The following is a 26,745-nucleotide window of genomic DNA, read 5'->3' as shown; positions in this document are numbered from 1 at the left end:
CAACACATTGCAACATTCTTACTAGAGATGGTTGGGCCTGAAGCTTTAATTCCAGCATCTGGAGAGTTTGCTGCAACTCACCCATCTTTTTCCCGTTGGGACTTGTCAGCAGAAGTCAGTGCATGCCCATTCAGTTCTTTACTCTAAGCCTTAGAGTGGAATGAAAATATAAACACTTGCTATCAGTTTAGTGCTGGATTTTTTTTTTCATGGTGATTGGTTTACCTTTCCATAAACCAGGCATCAGCCTCTCTGTGGCTTTGTTCTGGTGAGACCTCATACTGCCCGCTCCTCTGGTCCCGCAGGGCGGTCGTGTCCACTCCTGGGACACATTTCTACATTCACTTCAACATGAGCTGCTTTTCGTGGTACCCTTCGTGTACTGATCCAAAATAAAATAATTTGAAATGTCCCAGGTTGGTTGGTTTTTGCATCTGGAATATGATAATGCCAATAGATTAAAAAGATAAAACTGGAAATGTAGATTTTAGAAATCATTGTTAAGGTTTTAAAGAATGCCCGGGAGATTACAAAATTACCAGTGTTACCAGATTTAGTAAATAAAAATACAGAATGCCTAAGTAAATTTAAATTTCAGATAAACAATGAATAGATTTTTTCAAGATTTATTTATTTGAGAGAGAGAGAGAGCACAGTGGGAGAGGGAGAAGCAGACTCCCTGCTGAGCAGAGAGCCTGACGCCCTCTAATTCTAGCCTGACGCCCTCTAATTCTCTGAGCCCCCTCCAATGTCCTAGCTTCCCCCACGGCCTTAACAGACCCGTAGCCACTTCCAGCACTGCTGTGCTGTCCGAACCCAGAGGAATAAGCTATTGTGTGCAAATGTAGCAGAGGCCTAAGGTCGAAGTATGTAGCCTCAAAGTCAAAGTGGAGACCAATGTGTAACACTGTAACATTACATCATCTTTAAAGGGCAGTTTGTAAAAAATATCTAGTTTTTAGGCAGCAGCTTAATTTTTTTTACTTAATTTAGAGATTGACGGGCCATTTATGCTCAAGTGATGCCTCCCCAGGGTGTCGGTTATATATGACAGGAAACTATGTGCGGGTGGGAGAAACAGACATCATTTCATGACTTTGAGTTTTGAACCATGATGAATGAGCATTTTTTATTGAAACCCTGCATACATGCCTCTCACAGAAAAACCTTGTTTCCTTCTGACCCCTGTACTCCTAACATTCCCGTGCTCTTGAGCCTAGCTCTTCTTTGTGTAGCTTTGCAAGCCAACTGCCAGTCTCTTTCCAGGGAGTCTGTGCAGGGTAGTATATATACTTTGAAGTCAAAACAGATGTGTGTTTGAGTCCGGTTCACTGTTTTCCAGCCTGGATAAAAGTCACTGAAGAGTTTTTCTCAGTTTCATCTGTACAACTTCCAAAAGATGTTGGGAAAACAAATGAGAAACAAGTGTTCATGCCTGGTACATACTAGGCACTCAGTAAATGCTCGTTCTCTCCCGTACCCTCTTCTCCTCCCTACTCCCTCACTTGAATCCAGAGTGGTCTTTAAAACTCATAACTCTAATTATATCACACATTCACTCAAGACATACTTATTGAATGCTGAAGCGTGTGCTGGGGACTCTGACGGGACAGTTACGGGCCTGAGATTTTTGACAGTTGCTGTGTGTGCCTCTTGCCCAGAGTTCCTCCGAAGTTCAGCATCTGAGTATGTGTTGATTCTAGATATCCATGCCTATCTTGGACTCCTCTGGACAGAGCGGTGGAGTTCTTAATGTTTGTTATTGGCTCGCTTTCTTCTTCGCCCTTTCTTCTCTGGGTTGAAATCTCTCCGCCCTTCATCTGAAGCCATGGGCTTGCTTTCTTTTTTTTTTTTTTAATTTTTAAAAAAGATTTTATTTATTTGACAGAGCATACACAAACAGGGGAGCTGCAGGCAGAGGGAGAAGCAGGCTCCCCACCCAGCAGGGAGCTCCACCCGGGGCTCAATTCCAGGACCCTGGGATCATGACCTGAGCTGAAGGCAGATGCTTAACTGACTGAGCCACCCAGGCACCCCAGCCATGGGCTTTCTTGTGTTTTAACCCCCTTCTCTGTCTAAGGAAAAGATATGGTAGTGTTCATTTATACAAGCCTTATTCACTGTGCTATTCTAGGTATCCAAACATTTGCATTTCGAGCTTGTTCTTCAATTGAGAAATGAGAAATTTTTTCCCGTGATAGGATTTTCACTACTTGGTAAGGAGAAGAGAGGTTATTTTGGGCAGAAATCTGTTGAAAGCACAGTTTTGCACTTAAAAGGGCAGCCTTAAGCAAAAATGTGATTTAATCTGTCAGGATGTGTGTGGGGGAGTAGACTGAAGAGAAGGCACAAACTTTCTTATTCTTAATCTATGCACAGATCTCTTCCTGCTTCCATGCCCATTTCTCAGAGCTCTGTTCCGGATGTCTGCTCCTGATTTCTGGAAGTCACCTCTCCTTCTGACTTTCTCTCTGGCACTTCTTCCTTTCTTATCTCCTAGTCTGTCCTAAGCATCCCAAATGTCTGCAAGTGGCAGCTCTGTGCCACCCCACTCCCTCATGCCACGATCTCCACCTCTGTTCGTTGTGCCCCATCTCCAGAGCACGGCGAGTGTTCTGCCTTCTCGTGTCTTCCCCTAAGGGCCCGTGATTTTGTTACACGGGTGCGCAGACTGGAGGGGGTGAAAACGCATGGGAAGGCAGAAGAGTCTGAGCCTTCCTCAAGGCTTCAAGAGTAGATGCTGATTATTGGGAAGTTAGATTCAAGGCAATTGTCTTTTTTTTTTTTTTTGACAATTATCTTCTTCTTTTTTAAAAAATATTTTATTTATTTATTTGACAGGGAGAGAGGCAGTGAGAGAGGGAACACCAGCAGGGGGCGTGGGAGAGGGAGAAGCAGGCTCCCACTGAGCAGGGAGCCGATGCGGGGCTCAATCCCAGAATGCTGGGATCATGACCTGAGCCGAAGGCAGACGCTTAACGATTGAGCCACCCAGGCGCCCCTGACAATTGTCTTCTTAATGTAGGTATATATATTTCTGTAGCAGAGAGGAAGCAGAGAATCAAACTTGTGTGTATCAGGAAAACTGTCAACTAAGACACTAATGTAGCTATTTGAGAACTAAGAAGAGAAAAGCGAAACTAGAAATTGTCTGCATCCATGTAGTAGTAATAATGTAATTCAGCAAACGTGGACTGAGTGCTGACCCTGCAAAGCCATTTGCCCCTCTGGTTCCACTCTCTACCTTTTTCCTCCTGCTCTCCTGCTCCAGGAAGGTAGCTGCTCTCTGGCTTTCATTAGGTTTGCCCAGTGGGAACCCAATCAGTAAATGAGAGGAAGAGAGGGAGGAGAATGAGTTTGGGGTATTTATTCCCCTGGCCCCTACCAGTTGGGTGTGGCCTTTCATTAAAAGCCACAGCTCCTTTCAAGGTGACTCTCTTTATTTGACTTTCCCATTCTGAGTCCCTTTCCTTCGTCTTTTTGGGCATGGGGGTAATAATAGCTACTGGTGGTTTCCCTACACCATGCCCACACTTGGGCAAACAGTCCGTGTATTAGAGTCTCCTTAGTTTTTCCTAATTCGAGGGTGCCCGCTGTGTCCTGCTTGGATTCTACTGTATGGCAGGCCAAGAGGTTAATAGGGAAGTGAGTAATTGCAATACCATGAAATACATGCTTATCAAAGTATAGGCTCTTTGAAGGCAGAGACCGTGAATTATTCATGTTTCTTTCTTGACACTTAGCATAATTCTGGGTAGAGAACAGGGGCTTACCTGCTCCTGGAATGGTAGGTTTATGCATAAAGAGTATGGGGAATGGAGGATGGAGCTGAGCATCTGTTCCAGGAGGATCCAGGTGGGCTTCACGGTGTAGCTAATGATGGCAGTCAGAAACAGACTGGTCACGTTAAGCAAGGGAATTCACTGGAAGAATATCAATGGCTTCTAGAATCAAAGGAAGGCAGAGAACAGGGCTTGGAGGATAGGAACTGGGGTGCTCTGGAGGGCTAGTTTACAGAAACCCCAACAAAAGTCATACATTCAGTCTGAGTCGGGCACCCTCCCAGACAGCTCTTGGCTTTTAGTTTCTTTAAGGTATGTCGACACACGTTACACGGGACTGAAAATGTTCCTGGTTACTTGTTATGTTTGCTCTATGGAAACACTCTGGGCTTCTTCCTTCCAACCTCCCTCTCAGAAACCCTGCTTGATGCTGCAGGTAAGGGAGGAGGAAAGAGAAGGTCTCAGATCATAGAATCAGATGAGATCTGAGCCGTTGTGGCAGCCTGTGTCTTGGGACTACAGAAACCGGCTCACCCCTCTCTTCCTCACCTCCTCCCTAGATGAAAGGCAGGATAAGAGGGCCCTAGGTGGGAACAATACTTAGGTTACAAGAGTTAGCAGGAGTGAAGTAACAATGGAAGGTGAGTTCTTTCCCTCAAGAGCCAAATCTGCGTGCAGAGGTGGGGCTGCTTTTGCTGAGTGTGAGAGAGGGTGTTTCCCCCATCTCCGAGGAGGAGTAGAGCAAGTACCTACCAAAGTTTCCATCACTGAATTTGGATTTTTGTTTTGCTGCTCTCTTCTTCTCAGCAGCCCTCCACCTCCAGCTCTCCTGTGTCCCATGCTCTGGAGGTGCTCCCCAGCACACTAAAGCCACGTCCCAGTTTAGTTTGTCCTCCCCTGATGTGCTTCGTTTCCCTGTTTTCTTCTCCTTCTCTTTGAGACTTTTCAGCCTGCTGGGGGAACAGGTACTGGGAGGATAACCGTCTGGTTAGTAAGTGTGACTTACTGACAAAGGTGGGTAGGGGCGGAGAGGTGTTCACCAAAACTGTTTATATTGAAAAAATGTGCCTTTTACCTAAGTGGAATTTCAGGCATTGTGGTGATAAAAATTCTGCAGAAAGGCCTTTTCTGTATTCTTTCAGTTAGTACAACTGACTATTAGATCAGGTGAAGCAGAGAAGAGGGTAAAGAGTGTTCTTTTTTTGTCTCTAGGCCTTTCCCTTCACCTTCTTCAGGGAAAGGACAGGAACTTTGGCTCTGATTTCCCCATTTTTATACAAGTCACTCACTGAATATATATTATATACCAGAAACCCTTTATGGGGTTCTGAAGATGCAAAGATGAGTAAGATGTGATCCTCGCTTTCCAAGAAACCACATCTTGGGGGGTAGAGCGTGAGGGATAAGACACAAATAGTTACAGAATAGGATGATTTTAACAGTACAGATTTATATAAGCATGTGAAGCATCGAGAAAGAGAAACCGGTCTCTGGAGGACCTGGAGATGCCGTTTGAATGATATCCTAAAAAATGAGCGGGGGAAACATTTTGAGGCAGAGGGACCAGTGTGTATAAAGGAGGTGTAAATATGCATGTCGTATTTGAAGAACTGAGAAGTTTGGTTTGGCTGGGGCATAAAGTTTGTATGAGTGACTTCCAAGAGATAAGACTGGAAAAATAGGTTGGAACCAGTTGGGGAAGGGCCTTTAATACCATCCAGAGGAATTTGGACTTGGTCCCATAATCAGGGGGTGGACCAACAAAGGTTGCTAAGCAGAGGGTGAACACGACCCTAATTTTTAGAAAGATAACATTGTGGCCAGTGTACTAGATGCATCATAGGGAAACTGGAGGCAGGGAGATGAGATAGGAGGATTTGCAAGAGTCTGGGGGGAGGGGAAGAGACAACGAGAACTTCAAGAAAGTAGCAGTGGGGTGGAAAGCAGGGGAAGATAGAAGATAGGAATGGTTGCATTTGATTATTGCTTAGTTTTGGGTTGATGAAGGAGAAGGAGGGAGTGTTAAATGACAAGAGGTTTCCAGTTTTGGACTTTGAGAAGTGCCATTAACTGATGTGGGAATGCAAAGGAGGAACAGGTTTTGTAGGAAAGATAATGAATTCAGGATAGGGAAGATTTGGGGTGAAACACCTGTCAACATCCAGGTAAAGATATTCCAAAGGCAGTTGCAGTGTGGGTCTCGGATTCAGAAATTGTGGCTAGATTTGGAAGTTACTGGCAAAGAGCAACCATGAAACTGGATGAGATTTTGCAGGGAGAATTGGTAGAAAGGAGGACCAAAGATAAAACTGTGAGGAACTGTAACATTTAAGGAGAAACAAAAGAGGTTGAAAGGTAACCCTCAAAGGAAAAAGGAGAGAGCTACGAGACAAGTTTCAAGAAAGCCCAGGGAGAGGAGAATTTCAAGAAGGTGGAGTGGTCAACAATGTGGAAGATTTCAGTAGTTTAGAGATGGCAAATAGGACAGGATTGCAAAGTCATTTTTCAGTTTGGTGGCTTTGGATTCTGAAAAGATCATATAAGTATTGGGGACTGAGTTCTCTCAAAGCTACTAACTAAAATACATACATATTCTCAGTCTTTATAGTTTGTCGATTGTATAACATGACCATTTGCTCAAATTAAAGGAAAATTAAATTCCCTTTAAAAAGGAAATTAAGGGGCACCAGGGTGGCTCAGTCGTTAAGCGTCTGCCTTCGGCTCAGGGCGTGATCCCGGCGTTCTGGGATCAAGCCCCACATCGGGTTCCTCTGCTGGGAGCCTGCTTCTTCCTCTCCCACTCCCCCTGCTTGTGTTCCCTCTCTCGCTGGCTGTCTATCTCTGTCAAATAAATAAATAAAATCTTTTAAAAAAATAATAAAAAATAAAGTAACTAAGAGAGAGTGCCCTTAATAGGAGACTCTTAAAAAAAATAAAATAAAAAGGAAATTAATAGAAGGGGTGTCTGGGTGACTCAGTCGTTAAGCGTCTGCCTTCGGCTCAGGTCATGATCCCAGGGTCCTGGGATCGAGCTCTGCATCGGGCTCCCTGCTCAGTGGGAAGCCTGCTTCTCCCTCGCTCACTCCCACTGCTGTGTTCCCTCTCTCGCCACCTCTCTCTCTGTCAAATAAATAAAATCTTTAAAAAAAGGAAATTAATAGAAGAATTTAGGAGAGTGCATAAGGCTAGGTATCATCTATATCAGGTTGATAGTCGAAGCTTTGAGAACAACTGAGTTTTTTAAGGGAGAGAAGAGTAAAAGGGTAAGGCTGAATGGTGAGGAAACCCTCAAAGTTAGGCTTACTCGTAGAGGGAAAAGTAAGTACCTAGTAAAGGGAGTGAATAAGGAGTGATCTGGAAAGCTAGAAGAGTCCCCAGAAATCACATTATGGATTGAAGTGTGAATGATTCACCTGCTGGGGTTTCTAGAACCTCCCAGAGGTTCTTTCAAATCTTGAGTTTCAAAGTCTGCAAGAGAGATCAGGGAGAATGAGGGCTAGAACAACGTCCATGATATTGCCACAAGATCCTTGGAGATCTGAAAGCTAGAATTTTCCAGACAATGTAGAGCACAGAAGCCAGACTTTCTGTCATCAGGGAAGAAGGGATGAGATGGAATGAAGCCATCTGTGTCTTATATTGCTGCAGCATCCCGAGTGGGCAAAGAAGACAAAAGAATGGTGAGGAGGGAAGCAAGGGTGGGGTGAAGATTGTTGGGTGTGGAATGCACTTGAGAATAGAAGGAAGTAGAATTTTGTAACTCCTTAGGGCTTCTGGGAAAGTAAGAAAAGGGGAACATGCAAAGAACCAAGAAGTGAAATAGCACTTAGGTATCTGGAATGGAAGAGTGATCAGAAACAGTAGTGGTCCTGTTGAATCACTGTATTGTATACCTGTAACTAATACAACGTTGTATGGTGACTATATTGGAATTAAGATTTAAAAATTAAAAAAAAATTATTTGAGAGAGGGAGAAGGAGAGAGAGAAAGAAAGTAGGGGGAGGGGCAGAGGGAGAAAATGTTCAGGCAGACTCCCTGCTGAGAGCAGAGCCTGACGTGGGTATTGATCCCATGACCCCTAAGATCATGACCTGAGCCGAACCCAAGAGTCGGATACTTAACCAACTGAGCCACCCAGGTGTCCCTAAAATTTAAAACTTAATAAAGAAGTAATAGTGATCCAAGACACAGTGAAGCCTCAGTGATATAGGAAATGACCTGTTGGATGACTAATTTAAGCTTCATCTCAGGGGTCTTTTAAAGAACAGACACATGGTATCATTAAAAAAATGACTGGAAAAATTCTACGTTTTAGAAGAATCACGATGGTAAATGTACATGGAGCCTATAAGGTGTGTATCTTTTTCCTTTGTACTTTTAAAATGATAAGGCTTCATACTTATGTATGGTGAACCAAAGAGCTGCACTTTGATACTTGAAAGCGGTAGTCCCAGCTATAAATATGGATGTGACAGTGAGGTATCCCCATGAGCTTGGGAGAAAAGGAAATATAGTTGCCTTCCTAACTGAACTAATAAAACCAAAATATAATCTGTCTCCCAGGGCCAACAACTGGGTAAGGAGTGTGGTCAGCAGGGAATATCAAAAGGGGATTCAGGGAAGCTTCCTTTGGCCTCGTCTTAAGGAGAGAGATGCTGAATTTGGGCATATGGTCAGTCCAGCCACTAGAGGGGAGTTGCCTAACATGTGGCAGAATATCTTACCTGGCCTCGGGGGGATCTGGAAGAAATGTCCCTCAAGTCTTTCTGTTAACTTCTGTTCAAATTCTGTGCTTATGCAGTAGCTTCCTGATTTCTAATTCATCCTGTCAAGTACATGTACAGCAGGAAAGTCAGTGTTCTGAGTGGCCTTGAAGACCTGGAAAGATATGTCCCTTATTGTTAATTAAATAACTGGCATTCTAATCTATACATTAGTATTGTATGAATACAATCATTATAAGTCACTATGAAGTTCCACATCACCTCTGAGTATACTGGTAAAGTCCAGTTTCTGGACATGAATTGCTGAGAGGAACAGATTCTAGACCAGGGTAAGATTTCCATAATTCTAATTTATATTTTTAATAAAGTACTTCGATAATCAGTCTTGTGGGCTGCTTTCTGTCTGTCTCATTATGTATTCCTATACCCTCCATTAGTGGTTTTAGGGATAATAGCAGGAAGCATTACTTTCAACATTAGCATTATTTTCAACAGTTAGTAAAAAAAAGTAGAGCTTGTATCCATTCAAGAATTGAGGATGAAAAATAGAAAATTGTTTAAGAAATATGTAGGTTAGAGATGACAAACACAAAACTTTCTTGCCGCCACTCCTCTGTCCTGTACTCATAGCAGACATTACTAATTGATAATGACACTCTTTCCTGCTGATCCTGGACTGGTTGTGGAACTTTTATTAATAACCTTAATCCAAGAAGCCAAATCAGTTGCCTAGATTGGATCCATGTGAGCTAAAACTCTCTGCCCTTTCTAGTTTAGATGAGTTGTTAGGGATTCTGGTCATTAGCATTACAGAATTCATCTGTAAAGGACCTAAAGGTTGGTTTATCTTTTGAGTTTGATGTCATGGGGAAAGCTACTATGCCCTTTGATCAAAAGTCTCTAGATATTCTGATGGAAACAATACCAGACTAGAAAGATTGACAGAAATGATCATAATGGAATCATCTAGGCCACTAACATGTTCACTGTCATGGTGTCTACCAGGACACAATATGTGAGGGACCTTAGATGTTCCCAGATTTCGTATCCTAGCTCTGCCTCTTACTGGGTGTGTGGTAAGTTGCCTAACATCTCTGACCCCTAGTATTCTCATCTGAGAAATAATATCCAATTCATTAGATAGAGGCTGCCCATTTAGATAACACATGCAAAGTGTCTTGCAAATGGTAGGTACCTACAAATGTTAGTTCCCTTCTTGATTCTCTTGATATTCAACACCAAGCAGAGCTCCCTTAATCAAATATCTCTCATGTCTACTTGACTATTTCTAGTGAAGAGAACCTCATTATCTCATTGGGCATTCCATTTCTGAGCTGTTCTTTTTTTTTTTTTTTTAAAGATTCTATTTATTCGAGCTGTTCTAACTACTAAAAACGCTCTCATTATATCGAACTGAAATTTGCCACACTATGAAATTTGCCACACAGAATATAGTGTGCCCTCTGCCACATAAAACTTAGCTCTGGAGTCTTTTGGATATTTAAAGAGTGTTACTCCACCCTCCTAAATTCGTTTCTTTTCTAAGCTAAGGGGTCATCCGTTCATTCAATTGCTCCTTGGAAGACATGGTTTTCACTTCCATTATCGTCTGGGTTGCCATTACTTGGATCACTTCTAAATCTGTAGGGTTGATCGAACTTCTTTTTTTCTGTCTCTAAGTGTTAGTTCAAGGAATGTGTTTTTTTAAGGGATTCATGCTGTGTTGTATTACATTGCAGTCAGTCTCCAGCATCATAGTACTTCCAGAGATAGAATACAACACAGAATTTCTTGTTTTCCTCTTAAATAGAGAAATTATTTAAATTTAATAATTAGTCATGTAACCCAACACCCTTGCCTTCCCCACCCCTGCCCCCGCCTTAGTTTCAGGATGGCTCAGGCGTCTTGAACGCATTTGCAATGGAAACTTGTTTTACTCACATTTTGGGTTCACCCTCTTGGGTGTGAGGCGAAGGCTTGTCACTCAGACATTTAAGATTGTGGTGTTGATTAGCTATTTGGCTCCTAAGCTATAATTATCTTCCTCCTTCAGTTAAAATCACATTTCTATATTACAACATGAGCTATTGCAAAATCTCATAATACACATTGGATTTTTATTTCACTCTAAGCAGACTTGCCCTGACGCTTCATATTTTTTCTTCTGGGTTCAGCTGTTAGGTGTTACTGTTATAGCATTGCTGAGTAGGACATTCTTCCTCACACAAGTTGATCGGTGGGCACTTTGCGGTATTGTTGGTTTTGTTTTCCTGGGTCCTCACTTGCTGTAATATAGTGATTAAAATACACTGTATTATTATTCCCAGATCACAGAATTTCGAATGACTCGTAACTAGGGCCATACCTGCGTGACAGCGTAATTGGTGCCAAAATGAAAAAAATTCATTTATTTTAAACTGTGCCAAATGACGGGCTTTGTTAACAATTAGTTTTCATTGGATTTTAGCCGGTCTTTTCCCTTGAATTTTTCAATCACTTTGATAATGTTTAAACTGAATGTTTATCTTTCTTTCTTTTTTAAAAGATTTTATTTATTTATTTGACAGAGAGAGAGAGCACAAGCAGGGGGAACAGCAGAGGGAGAGGGGGACGCAGGCCTCCCACTGAGCAGGGAGCTCCATGCAGGGCTTGATCCCAGCACCTTGGGATCATGACCTGAGCTGAAGGCAGATACTTAACCGACTGCCACCCAGGTGCCCCTGAGTGTGATGTTTCCAAACATCACTTCAACATGTTTGGCAAACCTACATTCCGCCAGATGGTGCATTAAGTGCTGGGACTGTATTTCTGGATGGTCAATAATACGTGGCCCTGCCTTTGAAGAGGAATCAGACACACAAACTCATCTATAAATAAAGTTCAGACCACCACGGTCAAAGAACATAGGATTCTCAGAAGAAAGTCACTTAGTCTTGTGGGAAAGCATTCCGAGGGAGATGTTTTTGGTTCTGTTCCTGCCTACCCATTTTCATTTAACACCATACATTGAGAGTTTTCTATCCTCAAAACTCTGCTCAAATGCTTTCCTGCCATAAGAATGGCCCCGGTCCTCATGCCTCGGCCCCGTGTATTCTGTCCCTCCACCAGCCTTCTGTAGCACCGCAGCTGCATTTTCTTTCTGGTCTGGGCAGGTGTCTCTACCCTGCAAGGTAGTGTTTTTTGCATATATTGTCTATGCTCGCTCCCAGTTGCTTCTGTAAAGCCCAGTAAATATTTGAGAGAAACATCTATTTTAGATAGAGCACCTTGTTAAAGAAGGGGAACAAGTTCTATTTTGGTCTAGATTACCAGGAGTTTAAGGTTTCAGACTCAATTTTTACATGGAAAGCCAATCTATCTTCTATCAGTTGCTTTAAGAGAACTCAGTTTTGTATCCATAGTGAACTGATTGCCTGTATACGAAACATGCTCTGTGATGAATAAGAGGATTGTGGGGTTGCTTCATAAGTGAGCTTTAATGGATACAGTTTTGTTTTTTCTAATGAAGACTTCATAGAGACCGAGGTACTGCATTTTGTGAAGACAACTCCTGGGACTCTTTAGATATGTGGGAAAACGTCCTCAGGTTAATTTCCTAAAAAACAAAACCAAAACAAAACCAAAACAAAAACACCATCATTAATGTAAAGACTGCTTATTGAAACTGAAGATCACTTCCTACTGAGTCATCAGATACTGTGTGTTGAGCAATATGATTTATATCAATATGCCTTGTGAAATTACCCAGTGAGAATTTGTGTATTCTAGATAAAAAAAGTTATGTCTCCACAAAGTGACAAGTATCCTAAAAGTTTTCTGAAAATATTAATTGAATTCACCAAATTTCTCAGTAAAATGCAAACAACTTCTTCATGGTGTTTTAGTCCCTGACAGCCTAATTTTTTTTTATTAAGATTTAAGGAGAATAAAGTAAGTGGAATTCCTTTCCATGTGACTCATATGTTTTTAAAAAATAAACTAACCAAAATAAATAGAGTCAAATTAAATATATTCAAAGCATCCTCCTTATTTATTCAAGTATAATTAATACACGGTGTTCTATTAGTTTCAGGTATACAATATAATGATTCAACGATTCAGTACATTTCTCAGTGCTCTTCAAGATAACCCCTTATATGTATATATATGTAAACAACCCCTGCTTGTTTGTTTCTTAAACTCCACATATGAGTGAAATTATATGGTATTTGTCTTTCTCTGACTGACTTATTTCATTTAGCATTACGCCTTCTAGGTCCATGTTAGAGGGGATGTTGCAAATTGCAAGATTTCATTCTTTTTTTTTTTTTTTTTTGTGGCTGAGTGATATTCCATTGTAGATCTACCCTACATCTTCTTTATCCGTTCATCTGTCAGTGGACACTTGGGTTCCTTCCATATCTTGGCTCTTGTAAATAGTCCTGCAAAGCATCCTCTTAATGCCTCCCATATGATGGATACTGTTCAGCTGCTGTGCATTGATTAATTTTGGTTTGTTTATTCAGTCTTACCAAAGGTAAGTGGTGGAAAATTTGAGTCAATAAATAAATTGTAGAGTTAATAAATAAATAGAGAAAAATCTGTTGAATGTTTCAAGAAAATAATAGAAGAAATATATCAACACTTTTCAGTATTCATGCAACAAATGTTTAGTGAGTGCCTCTTATGTGGTAGTCCTATGCTAAGTCCTCGGGATGCCACAGTAGTGTTGTTCCAACTTTTATTGAGTCAGTGGTCTAGCACTTGTACACAATTCCATGCACGCATATTCAGCAAATACTGATTTTTTTCTCACACAGCAGGCTAGATTGTTTTATATACTGGGCTGGACACCAGGGCTGCGGTAGAAGGCAAAACAGTGGAGAGCTTAGAGATCTTACAGTGGGAGAGGCAGGCATTAACTCACTAGTTGTGTAAATAAATACATAAGACGACTGGAGTGTACTATGAGAGTGTGTCATAGGGGAGCCTGATGTGGTTCTAATGGTGGCGGGAGGTGGAGGGGTAGAGACTAGTCAAGGCTCTTCAGAGGAGATGACATCTGAATTCAAACCTGGCAAGGCGAGTAGGTGTTAGCCAGGCCAAAATGGAGAAGAAGCACATTCTAGGCAAAGAGGGGAAAGTCTGTGGGAAGGAGCAGGGTGTAGAAAAGCTGAACTAGGCCAGTAGGGGGAGGGGTGAAGACAGAGGAAGGCACACAATCTGAGAGATGGGAAAGTGGGCCAGGCCAGACCTTGCTAGATTTTGGTCTTTATTTCAAGGACTATAGGAAGCCTTTGAAGGGTTTTAAGCAATAGGGTGACAGGGTCAGGTTTGTCTTTTCCAAACAATCTCTCCCTGACTGTGGCGAGAGGAACAGAATGGAGGAAGGTGCACATGGAAGCTGTGTGGTTTTCAGGGAGGGGCAATGAGCGGTGGCCTGGACGGCTGTGGTAGTGGTGGGGATGGAGGAATTTTTAGGAGGCAGAATGCCAGATGTGGCCAGGATGTGCTTAGAATATTTGTTGAATGAATAAATAAATCAATGGACTCTGGAGAGACGGAGCTTGACCTAGTTAAGAAGTTACAATGGAAGGATTTTTGGACCAATATTGATGGGATAACTTTTCTTGGCTTGTTTAGCCAAAGTACAATTTGACTGAAATGTATGAACTTGTTAAAATAACCCTTATTTCGTGATTTTTCTGACTAAACCAAACATAAATGACCCGTGAACATTGTAAACATAGACAAGTTATGATGATATAAGGTGTTTGGATATGTTTTTGTGTAGCAAGTGTTTTGTGATGCGTAGCATGCATTTTTGGAATATGGTTTTATATGATTAGGTTTTCTGAATCCCAATACTTTAGAAAACGCAGATTTAACAATCTCCCTCTGGAGAAATCAGGAAAGAATTGTGTAACCTGCCGCTTTAGCTTTTTATCTGGGCCATTGTGATGTTATATTATCCTTTAACTCCTCAGAAATTATCTCCTCTGTCATGCAACCGTTCACTGTATACCCTGGAGGTGACAGATGGTGATGATAATGGTGACTAAAGTGTTCATGGGCTCTCCTCCCCGCTGAGACCTACCTTCCCCTAGAGCGTTTCTCATCTTCCCACTGGTTAGCATTCAGTTCTTGCTCCTTCCAGCTCCGCAAGCTGCAGAAACACCTTCCAGAGTCACGTAGGGGTGGCTACGACTAAAGGCTCCGCTGGGGGACTGAGTCAGATTCTCCCACCTTCCTCACCCCTTGGACGGCTTTTCCTTGCCCCAACCTCTGATGAATGAGACGGCGAAACTGGGCTTCATTGTTCTGCTTTATCTAGAGCACAGGGGCGGCGAATTCTCTGTTAGTCTAGATCTAGTTCCGCAGTGTTGGTTCCAGGATTCTGTCTTGATTAGATGCTGATTGTGTGTGTGTGTGTGTGTGTGTGTGTGTGTGTGTGTAGTATATTGTGTATATATATATATTTTAAAACAACTTAAAACAATGATGAAAATTTACCTTATTATCAACCTACTCGATTACTTATCAGATAAGACAGGGAAGTTTAACGTTAAAATTACTCTGTCATTCCAGAATCAGCACACGAGGTTGTGTAAAATGGGTGCCCAGTGAAAACATCTTAAAGTACCTTCAAAGTATTTAATATAATGAAAAATGTCATGTAAAATACAATAAATATTTAAGAGTATCATAATGTAAAATATGCTCCGACGCCTGGCTGGCTCAGTTGGTAGAGCAAGCGACTCTTGATCCCAGGGTTGTAGGTTCAAGTCCCACGTTTTGGGTGTAGAGATTACTTAAAAAATAAAATTTTAAAAAATACCCTGAAAATACCAGTTTAACAGTGTGAGTTGCCCCTTTAAAAATCTTGTAAAACTCTTAAAAATGAATGAAGAGGTGTCCTATCTTCCAACAGGAATTGACTAAGCCTCCTCATACTTCTGTTAAATAATCACATTTACTGTGTGTGGAGCAGTGACGCTTTTGCCAATTAAAAATGATGGCAACTTGCCTTTTTCTGTTTGCACCAATGTGACCATGGAGAATAATGTATGAAATTTTATCATGTATTTACCTTTAGTTCGTAAAAGCTGGTTATTTTCAATAGAATATATTAAGACTTACATATAGTTGCTGCTAAATAAATATTGGTTGAATGAATGAATATACAAATAAAAATATGTGATGCCCACATGTATACATAAATATACCAATTGATCATTGTTTAAAAAATTAAAAATTATACTTCAGCTGGTTAAAAAAGTTGTATTTGCAGCTCTGTTCATTTGAAATATGAAATCACATCCTTAATGATTTAAAAAAAAATCCCATGTATTTGCAAATAAATGAAATATTCCCAAATGGATACACTTTTCTTAGCAGAAACTTAATGTGTGTATAACTTTAGGAGGTGCGTTCCAAGCTGACAACTAAAATGCACATATTCTGACCAGCCAAGTTCAGCCAGGGAAGTGGCATGGGATGAAGAGGATATATTCAGTTAGGACACTAATATTTTTTAGTTTGATTTTGCGTTTATGAGACTAATATTAAATGACATTTAAATCTTAGGTCCAGCTCCAAGTCTTAAGAAACATTTATTAGCCCATTAAAAAGTCATTTTCTCGGCTATGGGAATTAATTTTTCAGTTGATGTTTGAGCATATTTTTAAAAGCTTGAGTAGTTCAGATTGGCTGTCTGGTTCTCTAAACTCTGAATAATCCCTTCCTTTCTTCTTTATGCCTCGAGATAATTTGCCTCCTTACTGGTGAACTCTATGGAAACTAAAGCCACTTGTTATTTAAGAATGTTTTAATTTATTAAGTTGATGCTTGTAAAAAGGTTTGCTCTTTTGTCTTTTTTTTACTTCTCTCTTTTTAAAAGTGAACTTCTTAGGGGCGCCTGGGTGGCTCAGTTGGTTAAGCATCCAACTCTTTTTTTTTTTTTAAATGATTTTTTATTATATTATGTTAGTCACCATACAGTACATCCCTGGTTTCCGATGTAAGGCTCGATGATTCATTAGTTGTGTATAACACCCAGTGCACCATGCAATATGTGCCCTCCTTACTACCCATCACCGGTCTATCCTATTCCCCTACCCCCCTCCCCTCTGAGGCCCTCAGTTTGTTTCTCATAGTCCATAGTCTCTCATGTTTCATTCCCCCTTCTGATTACCCCCCCTTCTTCTTCTTCTTTTTTTTTTTTTTAAGATTTTATTTATTTATTTGACAGAGATAGAGACAGCCAGCGAGAGAGGGAACACAAGCAGGGGAGTGGGAGAGGAAGAAGCAGGCTCATAGCGGAGGAGCCCGATGTGGGACTCGATCCCATAACGCCGGGATCACGCCCTGAGCCGAAGGCAGACGCTTAACCGCTGTGCCACCCAGGCGCCCCTACCCCCCTTTCTTTATCCCTTTCTTCCCCTACCGATCATCCTAGTTCTTATGTTCCATAGATGAGAGAAATCATATGATAGTTGTCTTTCTCTGCTTGACTTATTTCACTTAGCATTATCTCCTCCAGTGCCGTCCATGTTGTAGCAAATGTTGAGAACTCGTTCTTTCTGATAGCTGAGTAATATTCCATTGTATATATGGACCACAACTTCTTAATCCAGTCATCTGTTGCAGGGCATCTCGGCTCCTTCCACGATTTAGCTATTGTGGACATAAGCATCCAACTCTTGGTTTCCGCTGAGGTCATGATCTCAGGGTTGTGAGATCTGACACTGTGTCCAGCTCAGTGCTGACCGTGGAGCCTGCTTGAGATTCTCTCTCTCCTCTCTCTCTGCCCCTCCCCCCGCTCCTTAAAAAGCAAAACAAAACAAAAAACTTTCTGGTATCAAACATACCTCAAGTGGCTTGAAGAGCAGGGTTAATTTTTTTAAAAGTTCAGTTCCTGAGATTCCAGCAGGTGGCACTCTTACAAAGCCTAAAGAAGTGACTGCTTTGGCAACCTAGGGCTGTTTTCTAGATGGTTCCCTTCCTAATGGGACCTACTTGCAAACCCATTTGTTCTGGATAACTAACACTCATGGTGTCCCTAATTATCAGAGTTATACATGCTCTTTGTTAAGCATTTTAAGAAATGTACATTAAAAAAAATAGCCTTCAAAGTCATTGGTAATTTCCAAAAGATAACCACGTAACAACTTAGCATATACAATGTTTTCCAGACCTTTCTGTGGCCTGTACATACAACAAATGCATATAAAAAGTAAATATTTTAATTTGTAAAGGTTTATATTTTAAAATAATCATGAACAATATGCTTGTCTTTTGTTGTCTGATCCTGTACTTGGAATTTTTCTTATAGGTTATTTTCTTTAAAGATAGACCTCTCACTTCTTCAATTCATTAACTCCTGAGTGCAAAAGGACCTTTTACATCTGTGTTGAATTAGGGTTTGTGGTCTAGTGAATGAGGGCCGGAATCTCATGATAAGGGTGCTGTGTTAATTGCATTTCTTAGCAGTGAGAATAGGGCAGAGTGAACTTAAATAATAAACCTAATGTAGCCTTTGCCAACTGAAGACTAGAATATTCTCAGATATTACCAGAAAAGGACTGCAGTTTTGGATTTGATGGCTGTTCCATGAGATCCTCGCCATTGGACCTTAACTGGGAAATTTTGTGATACCACTGATTTTTTTCATGTAGTTACCCCCCCCCAATATAACTTTAAGGCCAGCTGACTTCCCCCAGAGTGAGCAATCCAAGAGACCAAGCCAGAATTGAAATGCTTTTTATTTTTTTAAAAAAGATTTTCTTTATTTATTTGACACACAGAGAGAAATACAGCGAGAGAGAGAGAGAGCGCGCGTGCACAAGCAGGGGGAGTGGGAGGCAGAGGTAGAGGGAGAAACAGGCTCCCTGATGAGCAAGGAGCCCAATGCTGCAGGGCTTGATCCCAAGACCCTGGGATCTTGACCTGAGCCGAAGGCAGATGCTTCACTGACTGAGCCACCCAGGCGCCCCTTCTTCTCCTCCTCCTCCTCCTCCTCCTCCTCCTTCTTCTTCTTCTTTTTTTTTTTTTTAAGATTTATTTATTTATTTTGAGAGAGCACAGGCGCAGTTGGGGTGGGGAGGGGAAGGGAAAGAGAGAATCTCAAGCACATTCCGAGGTCAGCATGGAGCCCGACACAGTGTCAGATCTCACAACTCTGACCTGATGGCTGAAACCAAGAGTTAGATGCTTAACCGACTGAGCCACCCAGGTGCCCCAGAATTGAAATGCTTTTTGTGACCAAACCTTGGAAATCACACACAGTCATTTCTTCAGTAGACCTACTCTATTCATTGTGGGAGCGGACTATACCTAGGGGCATGAGTACCACGAGGTGGGGATCCCTGGGACCATCTTGGATGCTACCACAAGAAGTAATGCATAGGTTACTTTGTTTTTTTTATTGAGGTATAATTGACCCATAATGTTTATTAGTTTCAAGTGTACAACATAATGAATCAATATTTGTGTATATTATGAAGTGATCACTACAATAAAGCTATAGATGGTTATTTTAGAACGATTAGTTAGGAAACGAGTATAGAGAGAGAGGACAGGAAGATTGGGCCAACATTCAGAGGTCACAAAGGAGAGTCTGAGAAAAAGTGGCAAGTGAGGTATTGTCTAAGGGAGCCCAGTGGAGAAATGCTTCCAAAAGAAAGGAATGCTGAGAAACTAAGATAGTAGCTAAGAACCAAGAAACTGGGTTTATCCTTGTGCAAAACCCCTTTCTCCTTTGAGTCTCACACAACTCAGATGTAGTTATAAGGAAACCAGGTGTTATTTGAAACAGTAACTATTACAGCCACATTTGAGTACCAGAAAAGGGGCATCCTTTATTACTTGGGGGCTGTAGACCTTGTTAAGGAAAAGACCTTGATAATCTCTTTGGGTCTAAAGGTAAAGTTTTCCTATGACGTGTTCTAGAAGGGGAGAGCTAGGCAGAGAGTTGAATTGCTATGCATAATACAAGGAGATAAATGGAGCACTGGAAACCACTAGCAAATATTAAAAGGAAGTGTGACTTCAGGAAGCTGGATGCTGAAGCAAGTCAGCTAAAATGGCCTAATAACCTTCCATGGGCTTTTGCATTCAGCATGGGAATTCCTCTAGGCTTGCATGACTCCTCCCTCTCCCTTCTGCTCCCCTTGACACTCCTTGCTCATCAGTTCCCCTGGTTTCTGCATCCCATTTTGGTTCCATACACTAATAATAATAGAATGCAAATATTGAGTACTTGTCAAGTGCCAGAGACTGCTCCTAGTGCTTTATGTACGTTACCTCATTTAACCTCCACAAAACCCATCTACTTCAAAGGTCAGGAAACTGAGGCACACAGAGATTAGATTACTTGCTATGAAGTGGCAGAGCCAGGATTCAAACCCAGTCTGGCTTCAGAACCCAGGCTCTTAATCATTAAATCCTGCTCTTATTTTTCCTTTTAGGGTTTTGAATTTGGCAATCCAGATTGAACGCCCATCTACTCAGGCTTAGACTTTGCCCACCTTCTGCCACAACCCAGAACATGACATCTGTTATTGACTTGTGGGTCTGATCCACCCCAATAGAAACCCCACTCTGGGCCTCACTGGTGCCAGGTAGGAGAAAGGACATCAAAACAATGTTTGTTTATACCCTTGTGTTTTTTCACATGTGTTCCTCTGTTCCCTTTTTCCCTTTTCTGCCTGGTTAATTTATTTTCTTTTTAAAAACTAATTAATTAATTAATTTTAAAGAGAGAGCGAGTGGGGGGAGGGGCAGAAGGAGAAGGAGAAAGAGAATCTCAAATAGACTCTGCTCTGAGCACAGAGCCCAACTTGGGCTCGATCCCATGACTGAGATCACAACCTGAGTATAAAATCAAGAGGTGGACAGCCAACCCACTGAGCCACCCAGGCACTCTTTCTTGGTTGATTGTTGTGTGAAGCAATTAGTTACCCCCTGACAAATTGTTCACTTCTTTCTCCATATGCCCTTTGAACTTCTATGTGCCCTATCTCTCCCTATCACCATTCCCAGTAGGTGTCTGTCTCTGCCCTCAGTTGTGAGCTCCTCCAGGCAGGGACCTCATTCATCATATATCTTATTCATCTTTGAGTCTCCAGTCTTGCACACTATAGGGGTTCCATAAGTGTTTCTTGACTGGATGAAAGAAGGTCCTAGAAAATGAACAGGACAGCTGTTATCCCCCCTAGTGGACAATGTAATTTTGCTGTAACCTTGATGGGCTGATGTAAAAAGGAAAGAACTTCTAAAAGAATCTTCTTAACTTAATCTCCAACCCAACATGTTCATCCCGGTGTTTATCTACTTTACTATTAGTATTTTACAAACCTCTCTCTATGCTCTTGACATTATTGTTGGAATAAAGAAGGTACATATCTCACATTATTACCATTCATCTTTTATTTAACTCTATTAAAACAATACTACTTGATCAAAATCCTGTGATTAAAATATGTTCCTAGGCACCAAAAGAAAGTTTATTAGAAGACTACACCAGGTCCAGAAAGATACAAGGTGATTTTGGCTTGTTATAAAGACCAACATGGCCACAGAGACTTGTAATTAAAGAGCAAAAGGGACTCAGAGTGAATAGGGAATCCAAGAAAAATGAAACAGATTAAAGTAGAATTGAACTAATATAGTATCTTACTCCGAAAGGCATAATTTCTACTTGTAAATTTCCCGTTCCTAAGGAACCAACCATGGGGCAGATCTTGCAAAATTTTACATTAGTTCTTCCTGAACTTGAGATGAGACCACTTCACCGTTCACCACTTCCTGCACAATTGTCTTGATCTTCCGGGATTTAGATTGGTCTAAAGATAAAAATGGAATGAAGGGGCAGGAGTTAGTGTTTCACATATTCATCCAAAGTTGGTTGTTGTTTAACTTAAGCTTTACATGAGCTATTGGCAGATATAGTCTATCTATTGTAAATTTTCAAAAGTGACTTTTGTATACTAAAACAATGCATTTTATACAGTGAAAATGAAATGTATTCAGTGTTGTCTTATGTACAAATGAAAATATTTTTCTTTTTAAAAATTTAAAAAGTGGTTATGATGTTCATAACACTTCTTCATAGAGTAGATTGTTTTCCTTCTGGGCTTGCCAGGAGTTTTAATACAGTACAGTCTGCTCATTTTTCTGCAAGAATGCATAAATATTTTTTCCTTGGCTCAGAATGCAAATATACTTTCAATTATTAATAATACTGCAATAATCAAGAGATCTTATCATTTTAGTCCTTAGTAAGTGTGATTCTGACTTACTCTAAGTGATTCTTAGGGAATCCACATACCTTTAGAGGAATCGATCGATTGTGTCTGAGGTTTGGATTCGGTCACATATAAAGTTTCATCGAAACCGTCACTGTAAAGAAAACAAAGGAGATGATACCACATGACGCTTTCTGGGAGGAGGAGAAATAAAGAGTTTGCTGTTGAAGCTAAAGATGTACATAAAGCTATGGCTGAATAGAGAAGGTAGTCTACGTTTCTCGATGCACAACGACTGAATAATGCACCCTGAAAGTTATCAGTTGGCGCAGTGGCCCTTTATTTTCAAACCCTGCTTACGGCAGGCTCTCAGAGTGAAGCAAACTGGCAGTGAAGGTACGGTCGGATCTCAGAACTTAGATTTCCTGATTTGCAGCCCTGGGCTCTTCCCACTAGTCCAGGGTGCTGCTGCTTTTGGAAAGTTCATTGCGGTAGGTTGTGAGGTGATTTGGGTGGCTATCGTTTGTGTGTCATTCTTAGCGTTAGGGCATTGATATCAGAACTCTAACGGGTGCCTTCTCTCGTGCTCATTTGCGGTAAGCCTCTGTCTGTGGTGCCATTATCCCAGCACTTTATGAATGATCAAGTAAGATCATGGGTGACAACACTTTGCAAAGTGTAGAACATTGAATAAATCCAAGGCATGCTATTAGGAGATGTGGTAATTTCCATCAGCAAAGGAACCCTTCCTTCTGTTGCCCCAAGTGCATCGGGTGGCCACTGTTGGTCAGCCACCGAAGTTATTTTCAACCTATTTGAACCGGTCTATTCACCCTTGGGCCTCGCCGTCCAGGAGGCGGCGGTAGGTCTCGATCTCCAGCTCCAGGCGGGCCTTGGCGTTCAGCAGCCGCTGGTGGTCGGCGTTCTGGTGCTCGGTGTCGGCGCGCACCTGCAGCAGCTGCTCTTCCAGGCTGCCGATGAGCTGCTGCACCTGGGACAGCTGGCCGCAGTAGTCGCCCTCCACTTCGGCCAGCGAGACCTCCAGGGATTTCTTCTGCACGTGGGAGGGAAACAGCACAGACAGAACAATGGAGAGGACTGTTCAGAGGAGGGCAGCCGGCCAATGGCCTTACCCACGTGGATGCCACGTTTTCTGTGAAGTCGAAATGATGCTGCGTGCGCGTGCCCTACCGTGGCCAGCTGGGACTGGAGCTCGATCTCCAGGTTTTGAACTGCGCGCCTCAGGTCGGTGACCTCGCTCTTGCTGGACTGAAGCTGCTCCGTGTTGGTGCTGATCTCCTTCCTGAGCTCCCCACTCTGCCACGGCAAAGGGGCGAAGGGACATGAGCACACGCTGCTGCCGCGGGTCTTTTCTGCAAATATGGCAAAGCCTTTTGGTTTTGTTTGTGGTACCTTTTCAATGAACCAGGCCTCTGCGTCCTTGCGATTCTGCTCCGCGATGGCTTCGTACTGCGCCCTCATGTTGTTGAGAAGCCTGGTGAGGTCCACCGCCGGAGCAGCGTCCATTTCCACACTGATCTCCCCGGGGCCACCTGCCCGGAAGCTTTGGAGCTCCTGGGGACAGCGAGAGAGAGACGGGCGCAGAGGCCCATTATAACCTTCGTGGGTCTCCTCCAACAGAAAAGACATTAAACGTTATATTTTATGACCATGTTGATGACCGACATAATATAATATATTAAAACTTCTTTTTCTACCTACAAATTCATATTTTTCTTTTAACTTAAAAGAACTTAAGACATTGTCTTGGGTCCCTAAACTTACCATGGGCCCTAGGAGCTGTACCTACCATGGCAAATGGATGAGTTGGCCCTGCTTTTTGGGGGTCCAGGGCCTTTACAAAGAAGGGAAGGCCTGGTGGAAAAGGTACAGTGGGTTTCCAACCAGAGCTGCCAAACTGGGGCTGCAGACAGTGCCAAGGCTCGCACACTGTTTGTACCACAGTCATTGATTTCCAATAGGAAGCTCTTTAGAAGCCCATTGCCGGGTTGCTGATTAATGTCTGTTAAGACACCAGCTTTTGATATACTGTGTGGCATACCAGAGTTCACTGTGGCTTTACACTGGGTGTAACCAGTTTCTCAGACGTATATAACATTATATATTTTTGGCAGACTTTTGTTTTTGAACTTTAAAGATACTACATTTTTAAAAAGCATTAAATTAGGACAATTAAAATTCTGGTTGTCCTTATCTAATGATGGAAATGACAGAATCAGAAAGCACTTCTAATCTGTTTAACAGGAACCACCATCAGTCCCACCACCACCACACATACACTCACCCAGAAATTCAAAACAAATGGCCAATTTGACAGGGGTATCACGTGTCATCCATATCTGTTCTAAGTCTGGATTTGTAAATTTGCAATTGTAATTTTTGGATTTGGCAGGAAAAAAGCAGCTGCGAAATCTGCCTACCTCTTCATGGTTCTTCTTCAGGTAGGCCAGTTCTTCTGTTAGGTTCTCGATCTGCATCTCCAGGTCGGCTCTGGCCAGGGTCAGCTCGTCCAGCACCCGGCGCAGCCCGTTGATGTCGGCCTCCACGCTCTGGTGCAGGGCCAGCTCGTTCTCATACCTGAAAACCAAGTGCAAAACAGTTTCCGGAGTCAACGTACCCTTTGGATAAGGCCCCTGCCATCATCTTCAGGGCTGTTTTGTGTCCTGGGTGATTAGGTAGAAGTGACAGCATTGTAACGAATGATGCTCTATGTCCTTTTTAACATTTTCCTTTCCTTTTTTTCATAATAGTTTATTGCTCAGTTGGAGAGAAGTGGAAAAATTGTGAGGTGAGACTTTTCTCCCAGCACTGAACCTCAGTAGCCCTGCATCCCAGGGAACAGTTCCCCTTTGGCTGGCTGCCCTGGCTATAAACAGCGGTAGCCCCTCTCCAGGTGGAGTTTCTGATGGAATCCTAAAAGCAGTTGAAAATTAAAAAATAATTTTTTTGCTTAACTTTTATTCGTGTTTTAATTTAAGACCTTGATAATTCTCTAATAGCTTTTACCAGGATTTTACAGGTTGAGGATCGTTCACCACTGCCGCATCCTGCCTGGAGATTTCGTGGAGCAAAACAAGCGTTAGTGTTTCTCTCTTATGTGTGGGAGGGTGGAATATGGGAAAGGAGGAAGGAATATAAAAATAGGTGTGTCGTTAATATTTTAGTGGTATGTGTCATCAGGAAAAAGATAATTTCACTTCTAGGTAAGAACATTATTAATTCATTTTGATACATGGAAGATTGAGGATAAATATCATGTTGCATTATGAGCCAAAAGCAAATTACAAGCATGGTGGCGATCATAGCCCTCGGTTTAAGTAGCTTATAATTAAGGACGTGTAATGTGAATTGTGTTTGAATCTGCTTTCTTCCTAGAATGCCCAATGTAAATTTACCAGAACAACAAATGTATGGAACATGTGTACTGCAGAGGGTTTGAGATATTTGCCATCAACAAAGGCAGGAAAATAGGGAATGAAAAGAAATGATGAGACATAGCAATTATCATTAGTCTTTCTTTTGTTCTGCTCACTTCATTCTGAAGTCTTCGGCAGCCAGTCTTGCATTGTCGATCTGCAAGATGAGCTGGGCATTTCCAATGCTGGCAGAAATGATCTGGCAAAATAGGGGAAAACACACAAAATGAAGTTGTAAAATACTAGTATTATGCAAGTGCATTTCTGAGAAGAAATTTTTAGGTGATGTTAACATGCTATTTTATTAAGAGTTTAAGGCAGTTTAACTTTTTAAAAGAAAACATTTCTAACATTTTATTTAAAAATTGAGAAACGTTTTTTTGCAGAAAGGTAGTGGAAATACAGTCACTTTTTATGATAAATGATAAAATGAAACTAAGTATCTTGAGATGAGAAATTGCTCCAAATACAGTCAAGTTGAAAAATACCTTAAGTTTTAGGTGGTTTATCATTGTAAAATGTTATAACAGCAAAAAAGAAAAAGAAAAAATAATTCCCAAAGCCCCTTCAAAAACCATATTGTTACCTCATTCCTGAGGTCTTCGATCAATGGATAATATTTACTGTAGTCACTCTGTGACCCGGGGTCTCCAGTCCCAGATCCTCGTGTTTCATACCATTCTCGAATTTTGTTTTCTAGCTCAGCATTAGCCTCTTCTAGTGCTCGGACCTTATCCAGATAGGAAGCCAATCTGTCATTAAGATTTTGCATGGTTTCCTTTTCTGATCCGGAAAGAAGGCCTCCATCATTGCCAGAGAGAATACCTATAGAGCCACCTCCTGGGCCTCCCCCAAATCCAATTCCTAGGCCACCAAAGCCACCTCCCAGGCCTCCAAAGCTACCTCCCAGGGCTCCAGAGCCACCTCCCAGGGCTCCCCCATAAGCAGTGCCCAGTCCTCCTGCAAAGGAAATTCCAGAGCCACCACCAAAGCCAGAACTAGAACCAAACATGGAAGCAGCAGAAAAGCCTCCCCCACAGCTGTCTCCAAAGCCAAAGGTGCTCCCCCCATAGCTACTGCCAACAATGGAAGCAGATGTGCCCCTGGCTCTGCCTGATGTTCCGCTCTGGGAAGACAGCCGCCGGGGCAGCCCAGAGGTGCGCACTGAGAGGGACATGGTGTTGCTGGAGAGATCCACAGCCCAGGGAAGGGGGCCACAACCTGAGAAGAAGCAGTGTCAGTAAGGCAGAAAGGTTGGCCTTTTATAGGTCATGAAGTGGGTGTTGCAGTTGAAAAGTTCACTCTCTCCACTCAAAATATCATGCCCCCCCTTTTTTGACCAGCTCAACCAGTAAATGATTTATGCATACTGAAAACTCATTAGTATAGATATAATTGAATAATTGTGCCCATTACATATTTGTTATACGAAAAAGCAATCTGGGTGGAGTAGAGATAGGTTGTCACAAGAAATTTTTCTTTTCTAGATTATTCCATTGCTTGTATTCTCTGCACTGTCTAGTGTTTTATGCACTGTAGGAAAGCAATGAGTGATTGTTGAATGGATAAATTAGTT

The 26,745-nt window shown here is 41.9% G+C and overlaps 1 protein-coding gene and 1 long non-coding RNA gene across 3 annotated transcripts in view; one reads left to right on the top strand and one right to left on the bottom strand.

Moving 5' to 3' along the window:
- Window positions 1-26,745, top strand: part of LOC125283410 (uncharacterized) — a 140,081-nt gene that overhangs the window by 14,224 nt on the left and 99,112 nt on the right. The window contains exon 3 of one of the 2 annotated variants that reach the window (XR_008961317.1): window positions 19,954-20,106. The exons of the other annotated variant lie outside the window; for it this stretch is intronic. This is a non-coding gene — a long non-coding RNA (uncharacterized LOC125283410). The remainder of the gene's footprint in view (window positions 1-19,953; window positions 20,107-26,745) is intronic. 2 annotated transcript variants of the gene reach the window in all.
- KRT12 (keratin 12) lies at window positions 21,095-26,361 on the bottom strand. Its single transcript, XM_044389254.3, has 8 exons — window positions 25,756-26,361; window positions 25,286-25,368; window positions 24,174-24,330; window positions 23,146-23,307; window positions 22,924-23,049; window positions 22,566-22,786; window positions 21,816-21,886; window positions 21,095-21,330 (listed from the first exon to the last, which is right to left on the bottom strand). The coding sequence occupies exons 1-8, from the start codon at window positions 26,344-26,346 to the stop codon at window positions 21,239-21,241; spliced, it is 1,503 nt and encodes a 500-aa protein (XP_044245189.1). The 5' UTR covers window positions 26,347-26,361; the 3' UTR covers window positions 21,095-21,238.

The sequence above is a fragment of the Ursus arctos genome, unplaced genomic scaffold (assembly GCF_023065955.2).
Source record: "Ursus arctos isolate Adak ecotype North America unplaced genomic scaffold, UrsArc2.0 scaffold_24, whole genome shotgun sequence".
Lineage (NCBI taxonomy): Eukaryota > Metazoa > Chordata > Mammalia > Carnivora > Ursidae > Ursus > Ursus arctos.
This window is presented reverse-complemented; position numbering and strand designations above follow the sequence as displayed.

Excerpts from the sequence above, each read along its gene's own strand:
- KRT12 (XM_044389254.3), bottom strand. The coding sequence starts at position 26,346 with ATGTCCCTCTCAGTGCGCACCTCTGGGCTGCCCCGGCGGCTGTCTTCC. Across the intron at positions 25,369-25,755 it reads TCGAAGACCTCAGGAATGAG|ATCATTTCTGCCAGCATTGG; the intron begins GTAACAATATGG and ends CTATTTTGCCAG. Across the intron at positions 21,331-21,815 it reads ATCGATCGATTCCTCTAAAG|ACCAATCTAAATCCCGGAAG; the intron begins GTATGTGGATTC and ends TTTTATCTTTAG.